This window comes from Ixodes scapularis, unplaced genomic scaffold, assembly GCF_016920785.2.
Source record: "Ixodes scapularis isolate PalLabHiFi unplaced genomic scaffold, ASM1692078v2 PGA_scaffold10__122_contigs__length_95168666, whole genome shotgun sequence".
Classification (NCBI taxonomy): domain Eukaryota; kingdom Metazoa; phylum Arthropoda; class Arachnida; order Ixodida; family Ixodidae; genus Ixodes; species Ixodes scapularis.
Window position 1 is genome coordinate 19,860,098 of NW_024609836.1, and position 19,057 is coordinate 19,879,154.

The 19,057-nt window shown below is 44.5% G+C and overlaps 1 protein-coding gene and 1 non-coding gene across 2 annotated transcripts in view; one reads left to right on the forward strand and one right to left on the reverse strand.

The window, feature by feature from the left end:
* The window catches only part of LOC120846391 (spectrin beta chain, non-erythrocytic 1), a 289,174-nt gene that overhangs the window by 109,267 nt on the left and 160,850 nt on the right, over positions 1-19,057 (reverse strand). The window contains exons 16-26 of the mRNA XM_040218123.3: positions 16,220-16,430; positions 13,468-13,574; positions 13,272-13,358; positions 13,060-13,122; positions 10,403-10,533; positions 10,228-10,287; positions 5,979-6,105; positions 5,854-5,918; positions 2,761-2,842; positions 2,585-2,662; positions 566-693 (exon numbers count right to left, since the gene is read on the reverse strand). Coding sequence (XP_040074057.1) covers positions 566-693; positions 2,585-2,662; positions 2,761-2,842; positions 5,854-5,918; positions 5,979-6,105; positions 10,228-10,287; positions 10,403-10,533; positions 13,060-13,122; positions 13,272-13,358; positions 13,468-13,574; positions 16,220-16,430 — 1,139 coding nt within the window. The remainder of the gene's footprint in view (positions 1-565; positions 694-2,584; positions 2,663-2,760; positions 2,843-5,853; positions 5,919-5,978; positions 6,106-10,227; positions 10,288-10,402; positions 10,534-13,059; positions 13,123-13,271; positions 13,359-13,467; positions 13,575-16,219; positions 16,431-19,057) is intronic.
* Trnaf-aaa lies at positions 18,873-18,954 on the forward strand. The gene has a single exon. It is a non-coding gene; the product is annotated as a tRNA-Phe (tRNA).

Genomic DNA, 19,057 nt, shown 5'->3' on the forward strand with positions numbered 1-19,057 from the left:
TGAATATTTAGGTCGCACACATGTTCTCTAGAGGTGGGGTGAGTCCTACGCTAATGACCTGTTAATATAAGGCCGGATAAACACCCATTTCTTGTCCGTGACTTTTGTCGTGAAACAAAAGTAGAATCACCCGTTGCCCTGACCGAACCTTGATCAGATAAGCGGTACATCCCCTTTGTCAATATTTCAAGATATGAAAAAAAAAAAAAAAAGAAGAAAGTTGGAGTGGTGCCGCTACAGAAGTGCTGCCATCATGCTCCGAACAAACTTACTTGCAGAATACCGTTTTTTGTTTTCTTTGACACCAAACGTTACGGAACTCCATAGAAATCGGCCGATAAAACACATTCTGCGTTAATAAAGGCCATTTCCCGTCCCATTTCACCGTTTCAAAATATGTGCTCGAAATATCATCCCGCATAATAGACATATCCCTCAAATTCTAATATATTTTTCGGAAAAACATTGCACTCATCATGAGAATACTGGACGCGGCACTTGATTGTACGCGTTTGGGCAACACGTGCGAGGATGTTGCGCCTTTGAAGCGACGGCGGGGACTCACTCGTCCTCGTGGCGCGTGATCTCGTCGCCCAGGTAGTGGTGCTTCTTGAGGTTGCTCTCAGCCGTGGCGACGTCTCGGGCCGGCTCAAAGCTGTTCAGTGCCACCTTCACCTCACTCACCCAGGCCAGCTGCAAAGGTGCAAGCACGCTCAGTCCACTTCAATCCAGAGACAAGGCCTCTGACTCAACCTCTTTGTTAAGCATAAATATCCCAATACATATTCGTAAAAGATAAACATTCTTAGCACCAATGCATACAACCGAGAGGAAAAAAAAAAAAGGGCCAAAATCGCCGCTGCAGCAACGCCGATTCTCGAAGAAATGCGCTAGTATTTCGTGCAACGGTTATATATAACTAAGCATGGTGAATGCAACCTCTCAGTTATTTTCTGCGGAATGAACGTTCCCAAAACTCCTCTTCTCACTGGTGCAGGTGGATCAGTCCCCTTAGCGTGTGCACGAAGGACGTCCGTGCAATGCATGTAAAACGACAGAGCCATTTCATTGCGCGTATTTCTTCACCGTGACCGTGTGCTTAATCCTGTGGTGGATAGATTGTGCAAATGAGTCGCCTGTGTGACGTGAAGTATGCCACCTTTGATGCCGTTTGAATGTTACATATGTACATGGCGACTGAAGATCATACCTATAGTGGTGCCGTCGCGAGACATGGCTTTGTTAGTGTCCATGCGCAGTGTCAGTTCGTACCGAGAGTGCATGTGCTCTAGCAGCCACCGGTTGTGTCCGCCTCTAACTTTATTGTTGAAGTTCCCCATCACAACGAGCGGCATCGTACGGTGCCCTACATCAGTTGGGCTCACACGCATGCGTTGGGCCGAATTGAGCAGAACCGCAGCACATGTGCCTCCACAGGTCTCCAAACCCGGCGGCACGAGCTACCGAGGGCTTCCAAAGCACGCACCCGCACCCTGCTTGCCATCTGTCGGAGTTTGCAGAAGGTGTTTCCTAGCCACCCAGGCGAAAATCAGTCCGCTTCCGGCTGGATTATGGAACTGGTCCCAGCTAGAAATGAGGCAGTCCAGCCGGATTCCAGCTGGACTTCCTCATTTCCAGCTGGGACCAGTTTCATAATTCAGCTGGAAGTGGGCTGATTTTTGCCTGGGCAGTATTCGCAGCCGGTGCGGCTGTGGTGCCATCCCGTGGCAATGGTTTGTCCAAATTAGCCCAAGGTCAGCGCATGTACCAGGGCACTTAAAAATTTCCCTGCTACCGAGTAGAGGCACTGTGACCTGCCCGGTGCTCCAAAATCAGTAAAAGTATGATGGCCAGTCAAACAGCAGTGATTGGCAAAGAGCCAATCACTGCCATTCATGGGAGATCCTTGGGTCCATTATGTCCTGACCCAAGAATCCCTGGAAAGATAAAAATTTAAGCCCCAATGCTACCGGTGTTTCATCCTTCATTGCCCTTCTTTCGGAAGTGGCAATGATTGGTCTACATTGGCTCTGTGGTAGAGTAAAGGCCCGTTCACACTCTTGCAACCTATAAAAAATGGGTTCCTTAAAACCTCTTACAACCAGAGGACACATTGGCGCCATCTATTGAATAGCAGTGTAAACTTGGAGGTCCGGCATATTTTCTATTTCTCTCACGCATTATCCTTTCTTCCTTTGCTCGAAAAACTTTCGTCAACATTTTAAACGAGCCTTTCTTATAGGTGTTACGCATATTTGACCTGTGAAATCCTGCGAAAGCTTCGCTCTTATGAAATGCAGTTCCAGGGTCACCGCCGAGATGGTGCCAAAGTGTCAGTGTGTTCTCTCATCCTAAGAAATTTTAAGAAGTTTTAACAAATTTCGTCTCTCTCGGTCGTACACGGTTGCAAGAGTGTGAACGGGCCTTAAGAGTGTGAGCTTCATTTATTAAAGATTGTACAGCGTGCAAAAAAAATTACATTTACTTATAGTGGTGCTAGGTTGATCAAATGCAAAAGTTTGCACGCCTAAATTACAGCAGTTAAAAAAAGTGTCGCAGGATCCAAAAGAAGAGACGGACTCACCAAACTCTTGGCACTGTTGGCGAGAATCTGAAGACCCATGGAATCCTCCAGCCTAGACCGACGCTCAGCTGCACGTTCCTGGTGAAAAATGTGCGAGACACGTTAATACGACACAGCCAAATCAGCATTGAGCAGCAGCAGGCGTTACGAGGAAGCCTCTGCCGAGCATTCCTCACCTTGACTTGGTCCCAGATACTTTGGAGCTCTGCTTGCCTCTTCGCAACATTTGAGCGTTCAGCTGGGTAAGAGGCTTTCACTCTGGAAGAGGCAGCGGGAACCTGAGCGCCAGTCTCTGTCTATACCCGTTGCACCATCGAGAAGTAACACTGCTCAAAGTAGTTCTTATAGGACTGGGATGAAATAAAAAAAAAAAAAACTTTTTTTTGTATTTGAAATGTGTATGTTTCGATAAAATAACCCAGTGATCTTGAAGCCCAACAAGCAGCCAGGAAAAAGAAAACTGCCCATGAAACCGTGCTGCTCGTCTCATTTCTTCCGACTACTCTCCATTTTTCAGTGTCACCGCATTAAAAAATCAAGCTGAGTTGCAAGACCTATCATGCTGCCATAAACATGCCCGTCTGTCATTATGACACAAGCTCAATCACCATGCATCGCTTCACGACAATTTTTTTCAAACACCCCCCATTATCTTTTCACGTCGTGATTATTCATACAAAGTAATGTACTTCACATGCCACTCGTATTTGCACGAATATAACGCGAGTTTTTTTCCGAAATTACGTGCTCCAAAACGCACCTCGCGTTATATTCGGAATCGAGTTCAGCCACGAGGCCCGCGAGTCTGGAGAAAGCCAGAAGAGAAAGCCATCCCTTCGGCTCAATGCAAAATATCCGGTGGGAAAAGAAGTGGGAGTGTGGAAGAGAATTTATTAGCTATTGGGCCACGTGAAAGGACGAATAGAAAACATAAAAAAGCATTTTTATCATTTTTGTGTTTGTACAACGCTCGCACGCCGCAGAAACTCAGCGCGCGGGCGCGCGCACAAACTATGCGAGAATGCGGGCACCGGCCAATTCGAGCCAAGCCAAGCCGGGCCAAGTCAAGTCAACACAAGCCAAGCCAACACCACTAACCGCGTTTACGCCAAGGTTTACGCAATCGTGCAACACGAGGCATTTGTTTATCCAGAGGGACCAGAACAAGAAGTATGATCGTGTATCGGATTCAGCAGTCTTTTTTCTGCTGCGCACTGTTTAGTTTCTGCTCCAGAGTGATCCGGTGTTTTTGTGTTGGTGCTTCTGCTTCGTGCCTTGTTTGGATTGTGGGCTGCCGAGGAGCTCGCAGGGAAGAAAAAGGAACTACCAGACAAGCAGGTGCCGTGCTGCTGCTTATCAGCGTAGTCGCCAAGTGGATTGTAAACGGAAGGACCTGAGCTGTGAGGATAAGTGCAGTCAAAACATAAACTGATATTTCTTCTATTTCCATTGACTTTTCACATCTGCTATGCCCCCGAGTGCGAGAAATTGACGCGGCCTCGGTTCGCGTTATAATAGTAATAATATTTTTTTTTTCTTTTTGAGGGCATCAAAACCTGCCCTCGCGTTATATTCGTGGTCGCGTTATATTCGTGCAAATACGGTAGTTCTTATAGGACTGGGATGAAATAAAAAAAAAAAAAAACTTTTTTTTGTATTTGAAATGTGTATGTTTCGATAAAATAACCCAGTGATCTTGAAGCCCAACAAGCAGCCAGGAAAAAGAAAACTGCCCATGAAACCGTGCTGCTCGTCTCATTTCTTCCGACTACTCTCCATTTTTCAGTGTCACCGCATTAAAAAATCAAGCTGAGTTGCAAGACCTATCATGCTGCCATAAACATGCCCGTCTGTCATTATGACACAAGCTCAATCACCATGCATCGCTTCACGACAATTTTTTTCAAACACCCCCCATTATCTTTTCACGTCGTGATTATTCATACAAAGTAATGTACTTCACATGCCACTCATCTAGTTATGCACGATTATTCATACCACGAACCATAACTGATTCGAACAACCTACCGGCTCAAGTTGCAACTGAACTAGATAACTTCCAAGAACTCGTGCGCAGTTATACTAATACTTAGCATTCGATTTTATTCCTTGTTTTTATATTGCCTTTGAATGCTTGTGTTTTTTTTTTTGTGTGTAGTACGATGCATTTGCACGACCCCCGCCCCCCCCCCCAAAGGCCCTCCTAAATACCTAGCTAAATACCTAAATACAGAGGGGCCTTTAGGGGTACTATTTTGAATAAATAAATAAATAAATCGCTTCTTTCCACTAAAAAGGGAACACCCCTTCCCTTCTGTAAAGAGTAGCTCAGAGAAAGAAGGAAAGACTGTGAAGGAGAAAGGAGAGAAGAACATTGGGAAAGGATTTTCACCATCGCGGAAGAGAATTCTATATGTCGGCCTTTAATGCCCATATTTCAATTCAGCACATACAGGAGGAAATGAGTATTGCTCCACGAGGAGCAAAGCTTTCTTTATTACAATTCTTAGACAAGTGAACTGTAGGTTCTCTTAGGTGCACAGACAGTCTCTAAATATTTACAAAACAAAGCAACTTCCTGAGATAAAACAGTGCTAAAACATACTAAAACAAATAGGAACCAACTCTGCTGTTACTTTCTTCACCAAAGCACCTCTGTACTACGTTCAGGCCTAAGCAATCTCTATGAGTGAGCGTACTTCCCATTGTGGCACTGCTCTTGCTAACCTGTCGTCGTCAAAACATTTCATCGAAGCTTCACAGACATCCACAAGGTGGTTTTTGTTTATCGTTCCATTCAGTTTAAAATATGTTTTCTCGTGTTATCCTACGAAATATTGGTGTTTGTGAAGTTCTACTTTAACCCACTTGATGCTTAAGCAAAGAGCTGAGCTCCAGAATTTGGTCTCCGTACCCCCTTAAGGAGTGTTGCCTCGTCACCAGAAAAAAATTATCAACACTCATAAAATGATAATTGCAATTACCAGAGCTCTAAAAATAACAAAACATGGGCGTTTATACTAAGCAGTCTATGAGCATTCCATTTCAAGAATAATCTACCCATTTAATTTTCATGTCCTAACCTCTTTAAATACATCCCAACACCTAAAACAACTTCATTAATGCGGCGATATAGGCAACCATTAAGACTCGGCTTCATTTCTGGCCCTCAACGAATGTCGTATAACCCGACGCTCTTGACACATTCAGTGGCTAACGGACAACTCAAAGAAGCAAGAATTGACGCCGGTACTATGGCTTCAACTTACGAATCAGCCAGGAGGTTAACTCTGTTGAACTTCTCCTCGAGGGGCGCCAATTCTCTTTCGAGATTCTGCGAGGAAACAGAGCACTCTTTAGCCACCAGAGGACAATCCCAGCCGTGCCAGCGTACCTCGTGCCTCCTCTGCAACGCCTGCACGGTCTTCATGTCGCGGCCCACTTCGTCCGTGTCAATTTTCTGCATCTTCTCCGACATCCAGTCTCGAGCATCGTCGCAAGTGCGGTGGAAGAGTTCCACGCTGCAGAGAAGTTATGTTCCCACATGCACATACTGCTCCGGTCCGTCGCAAAAATACCGAAGAAGCACCCTTCCAAAATACACGAGGTGTAATGGACCCTTTACCAGTAACGAGCGCCGTCTGAGGAGTTGTCTTTGAACTACGAACGAAGGGCAGCCCAACTTGCCTGCGCCCATCAAAACACACTGGCATCGTGCTGTTGTATTGATCGTCGTTGCCTTTTGTGACCCATACTAGCGTACACTCAAACAAGAATGGCCAAAAAGGATGAAATACGCGCTACGATAGGTAATATGTTGGTCGACCGGAACTTTGCCCCGCAAAAATGCTGACAGTGGGAAGCAAGGCCAGTAGGGGGGGTGTACGCATGTGCGGAAGCTTACTGGGAAAAGGTCCATTACGGGCAAGTTTGGGGATGGCTACCTGCTGTTGTCACCAATACTAGGCAACCACAAAAAGCGGAGTCTAAGTTTGAGGGGAATTTTGGGCAAAACGTTTTAGTCAAAAATGGAATAGGCTGTGCAAGAAACTTGGGCTCACTTGAAAAAAAAGTGAATTTAATGCTTGCATTGAATTTCTCATCCACGGCGTAATTCCACGTCGCCACGCCCAAAAGCCAAACCGCAAGACCGGTCTGCATTTGAGATGTGGCGACGCTGGTTTACACCTTAGATGAGCAATTTAGCCAGTGCAGTACAACCGCTAGCCTGGGGTCTTTAAAGTGCATCATGCAGTACTGATATATAACCCCACACCGGTACAGTGCTCATCCAGATCGGGCAGGGGTACAAATTGAAGCCCTCTGCAGTGCGAGCTTTCACTCCCCGTGCTCCGAGCTGGTGTACGCTAACACACTTGGTCACCGATTCCCCCCTTGAGCAACTGGTGGACGAATTTGGGCCCTGAAGTGATATGGAGAGTAGCCAATAGATGACAATACTTTTGTAGAGAAACCGGGATGCCTAGAGGTCCCAGGCATCGCTAAACTTTCATACAGCCAAATCTAGTGCTTTAGCAGATTTATAACACCCTCAATCTCACTTGAAAACATGGTTGCATCTTAACATTCTCCTTACCAATGAATAAAATTATATTCCAACAAGATTATAATCATAATTTCTTAATTTTTAAACTACTAAATTAAAAGAGAATTCTCCAACCACAAAACCGTAAAAAAAAGTAATCGACGTTTCGAAGCCTACTTGGCTCCTTTTTCGGGGGTGGCCATAGATCGTACGGGGCAGTTGCAGCTTCAACCTCTTTGTCTTCGTAAATAAGGAAACATTGTATCCTCTTTTTGACTAGGCGGTGTTTTAGTCACTGTTCTTTTAACGTGACATAGACCTTTTGCATATGCAGACGGTAAGGCACCTAGGGATCTGTTCATGTTTCCTGGCATCTGTTGGATGTGCCAAGATTCCAAGAGAAGCCTTTATCGGAAATTTGGCTCCATGTCAATCGCGCAGCCAAATTTTTCGGCACCTTTTGCAAGTGCACACTTACGTCCTTTGCCAAGATGGGCCAGTTGCTACATATCTTGATGCATGCTGCAATCTCATTGTGACATGGACTATCTAAAGGAGCGTCGACGCTTTGTGCGGCTACGACAGTACAAACACAGCGATGTGGCCGCGCTGCAAGCACGTGTGCGACTTGCGCTACACTTCTCTCTCTAAGACGAACCAGAAACGAACGCCAAGCATTGGCCCATTATGACCATCATTTGCCGACACTTTTAAAGGGTCACTGTTGCGATGCAAGATGAACATCAAAAGGCACATTATTTGAAGCTATGGTGCCGTCGGAAAAAATTAATATTTGCACAACACACTCGGTATATGTATCTACTAGGGCTGGGCAATTGATCAATTAACCAATTTCAATTAGTCAATTAAGGCATTAATCATGATACATTTTTTTAACCATTTAGGAAAATGTGTTTAGACCAAGACATACTGTGGGAGAAGTGAAGTCCAAGGTACTTCCATTCAAATACTCCTTGCAGGAAGGAACCGTCATTAAATGAATAAGTGAACAAGAAAGGGGATGAACTCTTAGAAAAAGACGGGAGGACGGTTCTAGAGAAATTTACACTCATTCGCCGGATGTTACACCGTGTGCAGAAGCTCGCATTGTTGCGGATTCATCCACTTTAAGAGGCAGCACCGCTGTATTTAATGGTAGAACATTTTAGTATTCCCTACCATTGTCATCCAGAGTGGTAACATGGTTGAAATACGAATGTAAAAATATTTCATTTTTAAAACTGCTTGACCGTGTCCTTTTTGTGGGCAGTGCCAAGTTTCAAATCAGGCTATGCATTCTGCCAATGATTACATAGCGAGTAATCTTACAAACAAAATTTGTAGTTTGATGCCTCAACTAATTAATTAATATGTAGCAAATAATTGAGTAAAAAGCTTTAACTGATGCCCAGATGTTTTTGCAAAACTATACAAAGCGAGTTCTCAAACACGGTTTCATGATAATGTAGTGATTGCGCAGGCGAGCTGGTGGATGTTAACCATTTTGTTCTTAGCCCGAGACTGCGGCAGGAAAAGAAAAAAGTTTCGAAGTAGAAGGAAAAAAATGAACAGTCAAAGACACGTCTCTAACACAGCTAGAGACAAGTTTATTTGGTCACCTTCTTATATACACTCCACAAACTTCACCACAGAACCTTCCCGATCTCGAAAGCCAAAAGATAACAAAGGTCTCACATCTTTCCACCACAATTGTCAAACGACCTTGACGTTTTCCACAAAGCAATGAACAAGCAATGGACGTTTTCCACAAAGCAATGTTCATTGCTTTGTGGAAAACGTCAAGGTCGTTTGACAATTGTGGTGGAAAGATGTGAGACCTTTGTTATCTTTTGGCTTTCGAGATCGGGAAGGTTCTGTGGTGAAGTTTGTGGAGTGTATATAAGAAGGTGACCAAATAAACTTGCCTTTAGCTGTGTTAGAGACGTGTCTTCGACTGTTCATTTTTCTTCTACTTCGAAACTTTCCTCTTTTCCTGCCTCAGTCTCGGGCTAAGAACAAAACGGTTTCATGCTCGCTGGTTCAGAGTATGTCAGTAAAAGTAACCTATATTGTAAAATATTGCAGAAGCGCCCACTTTATTCAAACACCCACTATCAACATTTTTCGAACTTGAGAATTCTGCAAATTATACGCTTGGTTTGATTGGACATGCACCCATGTCTTGATTAACCTATAGTTTTCAGTGAAAGTGGTATGGGCACTCCCCTGCTATTTTATGGTAAATATATTTGTTTGTCCAAAAGAGCCATGAAAAAATTTACATCTATAAGAAGTCGCAAAAGTTTGCCACAACATATTCATTGGCAAAGCAAGCATGATACATTTTGTCCATTAAATAAGCTCACCAACGACTAGCATGTCTTTTGTGCATATTGTCAATTATTACTGCTGTTTAGCTCGATAATATTGAGTTCATTTTTAAGAAATAATATCCTAAGATTTTTATAGTAATTTAGGCTCACTGAAAACCCTGAATGTACCGAAATCAACCCTGAATATACTGAAATCAGAAGCTATAAGTGGCATCTAAATAGCCACTTATTTTTACCATTATCACCCAAACCTGACTGCAATAATATGAACCCCATTCTAATGGGTTGCTCACAGATTGAGAATTTGCACAAAAATTATAATGGCCTGAAACATTTCCAAATATTTACCGAGCAAAAACTCCCGAGGAGAAACTCGCACTAATAGAACTGTCTGGGTAAGCGAAACCTTTGCCAAAACACAGTCATGGTTTCCCATGCTTTCAAAGCAGAGCGTTTTCCAACCTTCTTGGATAGTTGAACGTATGATAAAGCAAACTTCTACCAAGTGGAGCAATCTTGCCTGGACCCTAAAAGTTCCATTTAAAAAATCAATCAAAAATCAACTTGGAAGCTAGTTTCACGTGCCAAACCAATAGAGGGCATCTGGCACGCCCCAGTGTATGACTGACGATTCATTTTGACCACCCGGGGCCTTTCCGTGTGGAGGCGAAATCTCTCCGCAACATCCCTCTTATGAGATTCCACTCTAAATACTGTGAGCTCAGAAACAATCTAAAGTGAACTGGCATTAGGCAAGCACCAACCTGGTAGCCCCTTCCAAGCTCCTCTCTTTCTGTTGCTTGAGTTGGTTAAGCCTATCCCATCTGAAAATGCAGAGAGAAAGAGTGAGACACATGTAAGTAAAATGCCGCTTCACTGCACGCTCGAGTTAATGTGATTGAGTAAAGAGCAGAGTCCGACTGCAAGCGCCAAACTCACCGTCCATGGATCTGTCTGCTTCGAGTACGGATCGCATCCAGCTGACTGTGCTTGTTCTCCACAAACTCTCCCACCTTACGATCAATCTCGTCCAGCCTAACCTTGCTTGCAGAAAGATCCGTCACAAAGTTCTGCAAAGGGAAAGTTCCGCACAGCTCTAAAGGAAAGACACTACTAACTTTGAAAAGTACAAATTACGAGAAAAAAGAAGCCATATTTTTTGCCCACAATGTGCGAAGTAGTAAAAGTGATAGCTGTAGGAAGGTTGCGCAATGCGGGCAAAATGGTGTTGTCTTGTACCTGAGGACGGAGGCGCAATGTAGTTAGTCCTCATTGTTGTTGTGGTTGGCATCATGGATGCCACTCGCAATTGCCACAAGCACTCGGCGACCCGTAAAGTAAGTGGGTAAGCGCAGTGGAGGTTTCTAAAACCATGCAACATCACGCGTAGCAACTGGATGCTGCCAAAGTGGGATTTTGTATAACGCAAGTAATCTTTGGAAACAAGTGTTTCATGCAGACGAAAGGAAGGCCCTTCTTTCGCCACGCAGTTACAGCCGGGACTCTGGGGCTCCCCTCTTTTCCCACCTTGCGCAGCGCGACCAAAGGGAAGACCCGACTTCCCTGACTTCTCGCCAAGAGAGGAGAGAAGGGCTTTTCCATAGAGGCGATAGTCACTGACGGCCTCGAAATCTCTGCAACATGTTGCCTGTACGCTTTAAAATATTGTTTTCTTGTTTTACAAGTGACAGAATATACATCCTTCGTAGCCGTCAGAAAATTCACATTTAATTATCTACAGTCCTTCTAAGTCGCATGTCCAGGTTGTTTACAATCATAGTATTTCCAAATTTTGTTTCCTCGGAATATTTATTTAAATATTTTTTACCCATAAGCTGAAACACCCGGTCCGACCTTTTTCTGCGTCTGCAATCCCCTCTACATCTCTCAATTTGTAATTCAGTCCGAAGGATGGGACTCCAACTTCCGATGCAAATCACAGCTCTCTCAAAAAGCTAGGCCAAAGAAGCGCCAAGGACTGTTTCAGCTCATGTTGTCTGCAATAGTACCTTAGTTGCAACTCCAGTAAAGAGAAAGAGGTAGGAGGTTTCTCCTTCAGCAGCCTCTTTTAAGAGGTTTGATTTTTGTTATTTGTACAAAAAGTAAAAATTTAAAAAATTTTTTAATGAATTTATTGAGAAAAAGTGTGGAAGAGGTGTCTGCCATGAAGCTGCAATTTTCTTTAAAAGTAAAATGGCAATAATAAGCTTAATATACATGCTTAATACATGAAACTAGAAGATATCATAATTTTATTTAAATTAAAATAAAAATGACCGAAATTGTGTAAATAAAAAGCTTTGTTTTTCTGGAGAGGGAGAACAAGAGGGACAAAGGACAAACACAAATCACCAAACACAGCTAGCTGACTGGTGCACGACCGAAAAAATCCGCCTGGTCTTTATTACAGGTGGAGCGCTCTACCAACTGAGCTAACCAGGGGTTAGACGTCAATAGAGCAAACGGGTTTTATCAGTTGCCACCAATCTAACACCAACAAGGGTGAAGCTTGCAATTTAAGGTTATGGTTATAATGTAATTCAATGCAAAGGTGCAAGCGAGCTGGACAAGAATGATGAATATAATCCCCGGAAAAGGGGAACAAGAGGGACAAAGGACAAACACAAATCCCCAAACACGGCTAGGTGACTGGTGCGCGACCCGTTTGCTCTACTGACGTCTAACCCCTGGTTAGCTCAGTTGGTAGAGCACTCCACCTGTAATGGAGAGGTCCCGGATTCGATACCTGGACCAGGTGGATTTTTTCGGCCATGCACCAGTCACCTAGCTGTGTTTCGAGATTTGTGTTTGTCCTTTGTCCCTCTTGTTCCCCTTCTCCAGGGATTATTTTCGTCATTCTTGTTCAGCTCGCTTGCACCTTTGCATTATAATCTTTTTTTTTTTAGCAAAATAATAAACACACTTGTACAGAATTCTGATCATGTCACCAAAATTTCAACCAAAAATAGAAAACATTTAAATCCAAATCACCCTCTGAATATGATCATTTGTGCAATTAATCTAGAAATCCAGATTCTTCCATGTAAAAAGGAAGCATAAAAATGCAATTCCTGCTCCTACTTTTCTACATATTGCTAATCTTTCGTAAAAGATTTTATACAAAGTTGGGCAGTGTAAACTTTTCAGTTCATAAACGAAATAATAGAGCCTTTTCTTGGCTGAACTGGTCCTTGAGGAAACTTTTCTGCACTACCGATAGTCACTTATTGTGAGAAAGCTTTTACAAACAATACAAGCAAGTTAAGGTTAAAGCCCAACCTACAAAAAGGTTTTCTGCAAGGCAAAAAAATTTCCCTTGCCACCCTTCTTGTTTTCTCCTCTCCCCCCGCTATCTTGTTGCGGGGGGAGGCGGGTACTCCTCTTGTTGCTGAATCTTGGGGCTGGATAAGCCGGGCTAAGCTCCCGAGCAAAAGGTTTCCCCCTTCGCCCAGATACCAGTGGGAGAGAAGAAAACAAGTGGCAAGAAGTATTTTCCCACCCTGCAGTAAATTATCTTGTAAGTCGCTCTTTAAGCACCGTGTTTAAGAAAAAAAAAGCAGCTTTCAAGCTAATAAATTTGACAAAATTACACTTACCTCGAACTTCTTTTTGCGCACTTCGACGTTCTCGGCTGGATCTTCGACGGTGAGAAGTTTCTCCTGCACATATCCGGATGTTACAGAATAAAGCCACAAACGCTCGGCTGAGAATGACTTGCAAACAAGAAAAGCTTAAAATGTAGCCGTTTTTTGTTCAATCGAATCACTGCAGGCAACCGTCACTCGAGAGACAACGAGAGCTGTGATACCTTGTCGACCATCCACGCTTCGAAGTCGCTGCATTCCCTGAAGAACCCGAACAGGCAAATGGCGTCCTCCAGGTAACTTCTTCGCTCCTGAACATTCGGCGGAGAAGATCGCAATTAAAGAATGTCTCCGCATTTCCTAACGCCCACGCAAACAGACAAATTCGCGGCAGAGTCGCGAGCAGGTAAGCGTGCAGACCTTTGACATCTGTAGCAAGTTCTGGTAAGAAGCGTCGATGGAGGCCTGCCGCTGCTGCACACCTCTTCCGTCCTTCGGGGTAGTGCTCGCTGTCATCGTCACTTTCTCTGCAAATAAGAGAAAAGTTTGCCACGGTTCAAGGGAGGCCGAACCAAGTCGACTACGGGTTGTCCAACCGGCGTTTCGAGAGAAGAAGCTTGGCAGTGTCCTGATTCGAGGTTAGGATATTCGCGCTCCATTGCGGTCTCCCAAACACACTAAAAACCGGCAGAGTGTGACAGCGAGAGATAGGTGGTATGGGGCGAGTAGTTGGGCGAATCGGTGCATGATGAAAATAAATAAGAAAACGCTAAAAAAAAAAGACAGGGACAAGAGGAAGACAGGCAAATGTGGCGCTGACTCTCGATTGTCATTTTCTTTGAATGCAGCGCATGTTACGTGGCTGGTACCTAACCATACTCCGTTAGGTGCCAGTTACAAAAGTTGATAGGCCGAAAGTCAGTCGAACGCTGACGGACTGACCGTCTCCTCATTGATTGGACTACAGTGCCAGCCAAACCCCTTCCTCGAGTGCCTCTGCGTTGCTCCCGGTGGGGGTAAAACATCACGTGTTCAGACGTACAGCGGCGCCCTACTCCGTAAAACGAGCGCACTCTGGGTTTCCCCGGAGAAAGAGTGCTAGGGAGAGCGACAGAAAAGCAGAGAAAACAAAGCACACTCCTTTGCCGCAATAGATTGAGGTAGTTCCGAACGTTTGGTTCTCGTTTACCACAAACTGGAGCCAGGGCTTTGCTCAGCACTGCCACATTCCAACTGTTCTGTTTTCCGCACACTCCGTCTACTGCGTCTCGCGCTTCAACAGGCTCCACGAAAGTCGCATTCAGTGTGCAACCACAGAAAATGGCAGCCAAAAGTAAGACAACCACCCAGCACTTGCAGAGGTAACACACATTGCATTTTGTGTTACCACTGCCTTTGCCACGCTAATACGGCAAAGGGGCGACTTTTTTTTTTTTTAACACTGTGTTTGTGCATGATTTCCTATACACCTTTCCAAAAAACACTCGACCCCAGGGGCAACAAACCGCTTGTGAGCCCAGTCACTGAGTTTGAGGCTAGACTCTCACCGGCGTCCCTCCTAACCCTAACCGAGTGGACTGTGATTTCTATAGGCGCAGCCTGCGTAGGTGCAGTTTCAAACGCTGCTGGCGGCTAAATTCTCGACTTTTCCCGCTATATTTTGTGTTTCATGGTACATGTATTTTCCCGAGGACATTGAGAAAGCATTCTGCCACATTTAATAAAACAAAAAAAGTAAAAAAAAAAATCTAAACTATTTTTGTTGGGTACACGCGCGACAGAACGAATGCGACAGGAATGAATAGTTCTAGTTATTTGTTTTTTTCTTGCGATAAGTTTTGACGGCACCGCGGGATTCGCCGCATGTGAAACGACAAAGGGCTTTGCTGTCAAAAATAAATTGCAACAGAAGAGGGCCGAAAGGCATGCATTTTTCACGCTCACAAATAACGTGTTTACCGATGGACAGGACACGGACATACAATTGAGGAAGTGTTAACATTCGTACGTACCACACGATGCAGCGTTACCCGAAAAGAATTTATTTGAGAAAGATCTCAAATAACACAGTCACAGTCGACGACAGTCACATCTTGACGATCGGACGGAATCCGGGATGACTTCGTTTTGGGGCACGTTTTGAGGAGAGCTTCCTTTTTTCACAACCGCACCAAGGCAAAGAAACAAACGTGACTGACCCGTTTCTCACCCCAACCCGGACAACTGTTTTTGGAGATGGCTGAGGATCTTACGCAGATTATCTCTGGGAGGGGGGAGAACAATGTTCGCAAAATCGCGTCGAGGGTCGTTCGACGTCCTTCACCTTTTTCGTTGCCCGTGAATGTCGAGCAGAAAAGCTTGAATGGCAGGCACTTACCAGCCTTATTTCTCACAATGGAAGATAGCACAGAAAGGGTACGCAGCACGCATAAAAAAAATAAGTGGAAAACTTCAAGAGGGGCGAGAAATCATTGAATGCAAAACCGCAAAAACGTAGGTAGAGAACCGCGCTGAGCGGGTCTTCACAGTCCCAGAGAGTGGCAGAAAATTTCTAGCTGATAGAGGGCGCGAGAGTCGCACCAGCCGCATCAGCATCAACAACATGGCGGCGGCCTAGGAGCGGTTTTTGGAAAGGTGTATAGTCCTTGTGTTTTTTTTTTTTTTTCTTTTTTTTAATTTTTTTTTTAAGGCTCTGCTATACTTTGAGGTTCAGCGCAGCGAATTCAGCGTAGCGCAGAATGTGCACATTCGATTTGCTGGAGGGCAGGAACTCGAAATATGCAACCAATCAGTATCTGTGTGCGCTGAGCTATGCCGTTTGCTACGCTCGACTTCGGAGTATAACAGAGCCTTAAGTTGTCAATGTAGCGATGCAACTTTGTAGTGCAACTTTACCTTTGGACACTTTCAGAAAGCATTTCACCACCTCCCCAATTTCCTGTTTGCCAAAAGAAGCATAAAGCCTCGGCATTACTATAACTGGGGTTTCTGAAATTTAATTGTCACTCCTGGATATTTGTGCGGACATATAATAGCGTCAATTTATAATTGCAATGGTCAGCGATTATCCCCGTCTCTGCTGACTTGCGCTTTCATCTCGAGTTCTCGAATGTGCCTGTACTGCCACCTGCTCCTTCGAGATAGTGAGTTTTTTTGGAGAAGGAAAGCTCACGAGGTGAAAGTGGCTTCTCCTTCTTCTTTGGCTTCATGACAACTTTCTTGACGCGCTGCCGTTCAGTGATGACCACCGGTTTCTTGACCGTCTTCTTGACCAGCTTGGGCTCCACCTCCCGCACGTAGTTGGCCGGCACAAAGCCCTCCTCGCCGTTCTGCTGCCGGACGTTCCACCAGTCCGAGTTGGTGCGGTTCAGCAAAGTCATCACCTACGCAGAATACAAAAAACATGTCAGCAAATCAGCAAAAGCTCCCAAAACATTTCCTGATGAGGCTAAGAAAGTGGCTGAAACAAGGGTCCCGATTTTATCCATAAATAGTCTCACCAGTCAGCGGTGAAATTTAAGAGGCGCTCAGCAGCCCCCTACTCCATTAAAAAGCCTCTGACACGCCAAAAAAAAATTATTTTTTTTCATGCTAGGCGTTTAAACGGCATGTCAGGACATTACAAAAAAATTGTTTCACTATAGAGGTGCGTAGTTTCTTTTATAAAAAGATAGAAATACGAGGCCCGATTCAAAGTTCCCGCCAGTACACTGTGACGTAACAGTGTACCGCAAGGTGTCGGGGCGGTCAGAAGGGAGGCGTCGCCGGAAGTCACGTGAGTTGTATCCCTTCTCGTGCTTACCGCGAGCGCGTGTAATATTTTTAAAATATTTTTGTTCTCCGCACCTCCACGAGCGACCCAAGCAGACAAGGTTTCTTTTATTTGCTTTTCATCGCTTAATGTTGCTGTAAAGGTAGAAGAAGAGGAGTCAGTGAATTGACGTGATCAACTACAATGCCTATACTCTGTTTCACCTTATAATGTACCGCAGGAAAGGCTACAAGCGCGAGCTCCTTGCTCAGGGCACATCTCGGCGGCACAAGCTCTCGTGCGTTAGGAGTAGCTCCCAATGCTATGAGCTCGCGCTTCTAGCCTTGTCTGCGGTACAACATAAGGTGAAACGGAGTATAGAAGGTGCTGCGTGAGGCACTGTCCCGGTATTTCAGCAACTGAAGAAGAGATCACACTGCATGCATTTCCGAGAGACGGCAGGCATCTTCAGCCTGGATATATTCGACGACCTCGGTGTCCGAACGTTCAGCAATGTGATCGGACTAGCAATCCTAATTTCTGCGAGCATTCTAAAAAATTTTTTTCTTCAAAACTTGATAGCTTCTTTTGTACCCAGTATAGCTCTGTATCATCGGACTGACGGCATGCACTCGTACACTGGCTTGTACTCGCAACGCTTTCATCATTGACCTCCATCACGTCGATCCACTGAGTCTTCGTCTTCAACTTTACAGCACGCAAACTAACCAACGGTGCAGCGATAAAGAGCTAGAGGAACTGAAACTTTGTTTCCTACAATCGCTCGTACAACGAGCAGAAAAAAGAAAAAAGAAAAAAAAAGTCTTAGGCACGGTCGCGGAGAGCACGAGGAGTGAAACTCACGTGACTTCCTGCGAACCCACCTTTAATGTCGTAGGACGATGCCTCCCTTCTGACCGCCCCGACACCTTGCAGTACACTGTTACGTCACAGTGCACTGGCGGGAACTTTGAATTGGGCCTCCTATTTCTATTTTTATGAAAAAAACTATGCAACTCTATAGTGAAAATATTTTTTTGTAATGTCCTGACATGCCATTTTAACGCCTAGCATGAAAAAAAAAAATTTTTTTTTTTGGCGTGCCAGAGTTAACTTTTTTATGTCTCTGAACAATGTGAAAAGGGCTTCATTATTTTCCATTTTATTTAGTTTCACGGTAGTACTTTGTATGCTACTTTCGTGCTCATCATAATTTATTTTGGGATTGAAAAAAAACCGGCTGATAAAATCAGTAAGAGGAATTCTATAAAGAAAAAAGCAAATGAAGGAAGACAAAAGTGAGGGAAGTTCATTGGTATTAAAGAAAACTTATATCAGATTCACCTAATCTTGGGAAGCTCGGAATAATGAATAAATGCTCAGAAAAGTGAGGTTCACTCTAAATCTGCTGTTTTCCAACAGTATGAAACATAACCCATAAAACAAAGTGAACATTAGATCGTCTATAGGTGTTGTGGTGTTTTTATCTTGCACTTATCCATCGGAACCTGTTCCCATGTGTAAAGAAAATGAGTGAACACTTCATTATAAAAAAATATGACTCTACAGTCAGTGACAGGGTAAAGAGTTCCGGGGAGGCTCCTCCCGCCCATTTCCACCTTAGCAAAACAAATTTTGGAGAGGAAGTCGCCTCCTATCCGTCTTTCGCTCTGTTAAAGTAAGAACAGGTGAGAGGAGCTTCCCCTAAATTCTTACCTGTCACAAACTACAGGTACACTTATAAAAGACGCTCAGTCATCTTAGAAAAAAATGACTGCATCTCCACGTGGTGAATGATGTTGATTGGGGCGAAGCTCTGGTGGTGCTTGTCTGCATAGATGCTGAGCCGCAGCATGCCGAGCCTTTCGTTCGTTTTCATCCATGTCAGAAAGAGAATGTGTGGTATGGAACGTGGTTACATACGCATTTGACCGCAGTGCCCTCTCGTCTATAAACGTTGAGCCAATGCAGTGCCCTCTCCTGTATAGACGTTGAGCGGCTACATGCAACGTTTTATCCATGACAACCCCAGCTCTTGAGTTACTACCACATCTCGGAGCCCCCTACTCGTTCCGCAGTCGTGGCCGAGTGGTTAAGGCAATGGACTAAAAATCCATTGAGGTCTCCCCACACAGGTTCAAATCCGGTCAACTGCGCAAACATTTTTTTTTTTTTACCCTACACGAGCACGTGAGCACGTGAGCTCACGAGCACGAGCACCGGCAAGATCTATGTGAGCACGGACGCTGGACGGACAAG